Source organism: Rhododendron vialii, chromosome 6a (assembly GCF_030253575.1).
Source record: "Rhododendron vialii isolate Sample 1 chromosome 6a, ASM3025357v1".
Classification (NCBI taxonomy): Eukaryota; Viridiplantae; Streptophyta; class Magnoliopsida; order Ericales; family Ericaceae; genus Rhododendron; species Rhododendron vialii.
The window spans coordinates 23,124,287-23,128,586 of record NC_080562.1 but is presented as its reverse complement, the minus strand read 5'-3'; the positions used below and the strand labels follow the sequence as shown (position 1 = coordinate 23,128,586).

General features: G+C 40.4%; 1 protein-coding gene across 1 annotated transcript; it reads left to right on the top strand.

The window, feature by feature from the left end:
* Nucleotides 1-304: 304 nt before the first annotated feature.
* Nucleotides 305-2,802, top strand: LOC131328498 (protein terminal ear1 homolog). The gene is made up of 4 exons (XM_058361439.1): nucleotides 305-816; nucleotides 1,954-2,076; nucleotides 2,206-2,371; nucleotides 2,599-2,802. Exons 1-4 carry the CDS (start codon nucleotides 305-307, stop codon nucleotides 2,749-2,751), a joined length of 954 nt encoding a protein of 317 aa, XP_058217422.1. The 3' UTR covers nucleotides 2,752-2,802.
* The last annotated feature ends 1,498 nt before the right edge of the window (nucleotides 2,803-4,300 follow it).

The following is a 4,300-nucleotide window of genomic DNA, read 5'->3' as shown; positions in this document are numbered from 1 at the left end:
TGCCAAAAATTACGGTGTCCCCAAAATGACCGGGGACACCATAGCATCATCCTTTTCCGGCGAACATCGATTTCGTTCAATGATTGGAGCCGTTCATATTGTAGATCTTGTCAGAGGCGCATAATCACGTCAAATATCATTGTCCATCAGATATGGTTCAATATACGATCGGAATACATTAATTTCGGAAAAAAATACATAACCACACTGGATTGCAACCAAAATTTTCTCCTTCATAGTATATGTAGGAGTACCACAACCCTACTCCTTGTTGCTGCTGCTGCTTCTTATTCTTCTCATAATGATGTTTAAGCAATTAAACCCAGAAGCCCAAGAGTGCCTTCCCCACACCTTCCCCAGTGACAACTGCTACCAGAAACCACATCTCCCAGCGCTGCCGGCGCCACGGTTTTTTCCGGTGCAGTCGCCCTGGTACTTCCAAGAGTTCGGTGCACGATGGCTCATTCCGACCGTTACAGGACGAGTTAGTCGCTACAACGCCCATCTTCAGCCTCAGCCTCATGGCGTGAAACCCCACTTCCCCATCATCCAGTTCGCCGACGAGGCCGCTACCGCTGACAAATTTGGAAGTGGAAAGAAGAAGTTGACGGCGAGAGGGCGTGGTGAGAGTTATTGGGGGAAGAGTCTGTTCAGGGGGAAGGTTCATGGGGCCGTTTGGGTTCCGAAGAAGAGAAAGTCCGGTGTTGAGGTTGTTGGTGACTGTATCCGCTCGCCTCCTTGTCCAACTCTGGAGGATGGTGTTCCCCTTGCTGGAAAAACCACCGTGATGATTAGAAATATTCCGAATCAGTTCAGGTTAGCTCCTTTTCCGTCTCTCTTAGTGTGCGTGCGTGAGAGAGAGAGAGAGAGAGAGAGAGAGAGAGAGAGAGAGAGAGAGAGAGAGAGAGAGAGAGAGAGAGAGAGAGATGCGCACATGGACTCCAAGAATGTTTTTGTCACAAAATTTCCATTACAAATATGAATCATATTGAATGATTCTTGTAGAATGACACTCAGTGAATACATTTTAGGGCTTTTAGCCCTTTTCCGCTTTGTCGACTTTGTTCTTTTGCCTCTCCCATCTCTGTGTGTGTGGTGTGATGCGTTGGATCGGCAATTTTTTGAGGGGGTTTAGTGTGCCTGCTTCGAATCTCGTGTTAGATGCTAATATAGAAAATGGAGGATTTGTGAGTTCTGAATTGGGTTGGATTCCTCTTGAGTACTCCAAGGTCCAGTTTGTTAACTTTTCGTTTTTTTTTTTTTTCCCGAGCATTTGATAAATTTCCTTTATGAACTCGTTGAGAGTATTGAGATTATATTTTTAAGAAATCGTTTCATATGTTTCCCCCGAACAAATTTATGGAGCAAGAAATATTGATTGCTGTTCCGGATCGAAATTATATTTTTTTCAAAATACTGTTGTTGCGAAGGATATCGAAATAATGATAGTAGAATAGATGGTCGAAATTGGTCTGTGAGAAGAGTTCACAGAAGAGTGGAGTGGACCCTTTGTTTCCATATGAATCTGAAACTGCGTCTTTTTCAATTGAGGATGAACAAGCTGAATCTGCGTATTTTTCTGACCCTTTTTGCTGAGTATCCCTGAAAAGTCACGAATATGGGACTTCTGTTCCCTCTTTCCGAGGAGATCAGTAACCCACTACTGATTTTCTGTCCCAATCGTTGTTTTAAAAAATACGCACTCCTATCTGGCAAAAGAGTAGCAGTCGGTCTGCCCTATTTTCATCCACTCCGTTCATTCAATTCCAATCACGACATGCTATATATATGGTAAGTGAAGAGTATTACTACTACATTCAATGAAGTAAGAAGCGTACATAAATACACTCAATTCAATTCATTGCAGTACTATTTAGCACACATATATCCCATTTAAACTGGGAATATATCTGTAGCTTTCTTATGTATATATTTTCATGTTTTAACAAGCAGAAGGCACATGCTGATGGAATTCCTGGACAATCTGTGTATGGATCAAAACCACAAGTCTAATCAGCTCGGGTCGAACCCACCTCTCTTTGAGTATGACTTCTTGTACCTGCCGATGGATTTCAGGTAATATTTATTCCGGCGGCTGATTTTATTGTTCTCTTAGTTTAACATACAGAGATGATGAGATATATTATGCATTGCCTGTTATTTAATACACTTTTAACTTTTTGTGGTGGGTTTTTGAATTGGAAGGAGGAACAACAATTATGGGTATGCATTTGTGAATTTCACATCTGCCATGGCTGCAAATATGGTTAGCGAGATTCTGTGCGATTACAAGTGGGGTGCTTTCAAGGACGTCAATGGTGGTACCGTTCATTCTAGGAAAGTGTGTGAAATCACTTGGGCGAGAAGTCAGGTAAGTAAGTATTACGTAATTCTTTTCTTGTTGAGGTTGTTGATTTTATCCAACTTATAATAATACTACTATGTGTTGTCACAAATACAAATACAAATACCCTTAATACACTAGTATATTAGAGTACTACTCTCATGTAATCAGCTGCTCGTTTTTTTGAGGATTACAGTAATAATCTCCCTGAGTTTGTGGATTTATATATGTGTTTAATAATGACTTGTGTACAGGGCAAAGCAGAAATGGTAGAGCGCTTTAGGAACTCCCATTTTATGTGCAGCGACTCAGAGTATTTGCCGGTGGTGTTTAGGCCGCCCCGTGACGGTGCTAACCCTGCCGCCTCCTCGGTAACCGTTGTTGGGAGGTGCATGCCGCCTCAGTGAGAATAGCTGGGGAAAGAACGAGATTTTCTTCTCCTCAATAATCATTCAGTCCTGCCCCGGCGTCTGTGTGTGTACGTGGATATTGGGGTTGCGTGTAGTGATTAAATGGTTGTTGGGGAGCGAGGTGTATTTGTAATGATTAGGTCTTCCGTTCTTTGTGCTGTGGTTTAGGGCAGTAGGGGGGTGGGGGGTAATAAGTGCCTGGGGTTAGGGTTTTGTGTACTAGGGCTAATGTGCGCATGTGTGTTGCGTGTACTAGTAGTAGTAGTAGTACTGGTGGTGGGTTGAGCTTATCTGGCCAGGCCAGACCAGACCAGACCAGACCTGTGTTTTCATTCTCTCCCTCCCGGCTCCCGTAATGGAATGGAGTTGTGTGGTGCCCTAGGGTGAAATGGAAACATGGGTTCCCTTTTAACTTGTTCTGTTTTTTCCTTCTGTGATATACTACTACTTTGTAACTCCTACTGGAGTTCTATTACTCCTATATATGATCATTTCGTTCTCATATTATTATGGGTGGTCTGCTCCGCCTAAATTTTTATTTTTTTTGGTAAATTCAGGCTCATTTTCTTTGAACGTACGTTTATTGAATATTAGCTTTGATTTTTTCAAGTTAATATTTCCTTTTCAGAAAGCTGAATCTAAGTTTAAACAATTACTATGACTGAAAGTGACAAATAGTTGTGTGAAAATAAAAATATAGTTGCGAGATAATTGTTTTTTCGCATCTTTAGAATTGTATTATTAAGAGTTTTTTTATTAAACTTTGTGAGATTTAGTTTATGTCTCTATATTACTTCAGGTACACTCTTTTTCAGACCGAAGAGTAATTTCAATTTTGTTTGCGAAATTCTACTGATGAGTGACTTGTTAAGAATAATAAATTTGCCGTTAGTAAAAAGTTGAAATATATTAAGGGCTAAATTCAGCTTAACTCAAAGTATTTCTTATGCAATTTTTCATTGAGAGATGCTACAACTACGTTCAAAATCATACTATAATACATACCATCTCTCAAAACACGAGAGTCTCATACACATTATGTGTGTATTTGAGTGTAGTTGTAGAATTTTTATTTAGATTCTTGTGCAGGATTTGGAGATTTTCAAATTGAGAATAAATTTTACACGGACCTTTTGTGTACAAGGGAGTGTCCGCCCAACCAATGAAAAGAAGATAGCTAAGGTTTTGCTCAGCTTTGAGTCAGGATAAATGGCAATTTTTTTTTCCATTAGGGATCTTATGAAGCAGAAATTTAATTGAGAGTTTTGGAAACAAAATTTAATTATGACACTTTAGAACAAGAGTACTGCTATTGGTATCGACGGTACCGTAGGGAAAATGCACCGATGGCCATCGGACGGTCGATCCGAGCCGTCCAAAAATTTTAAAAAATAAAACCGAGTGGGCCTACGCGAGAATCAATGACATCCAAGGTGTGTAGCGTACTTGATCTGAGCGCTCATTTTTTGTGTATATACATGTATATACAAATATACACGAAAAATGGGTGCTCGGATCAAGTACCCTACACACCTCGGATGCCATT

Coding starts and splice junctions, on each gene's coding strand:
- LOC131328498 (XM_058361439.1), top strand. CDS start 305: ATGTTTAAGCAATTAAACCCAGAAGCCCAAGAGTGCCTTCCCCACACC. Junction 2,077..2,205: donor TACCTGCCGATGGATTTCAG/GTAATATTTATT, acceptor TTGAATTGGAAG/GAGGAACAACAATTATGGGT. Junction 2,372..2,598: donor TCACTTGGGCGAGAAGTCAG/GTAAGTAAGTAT, acceptor ACTTGTGTACAG/GGCAAAGCAGAAATGGTAGA.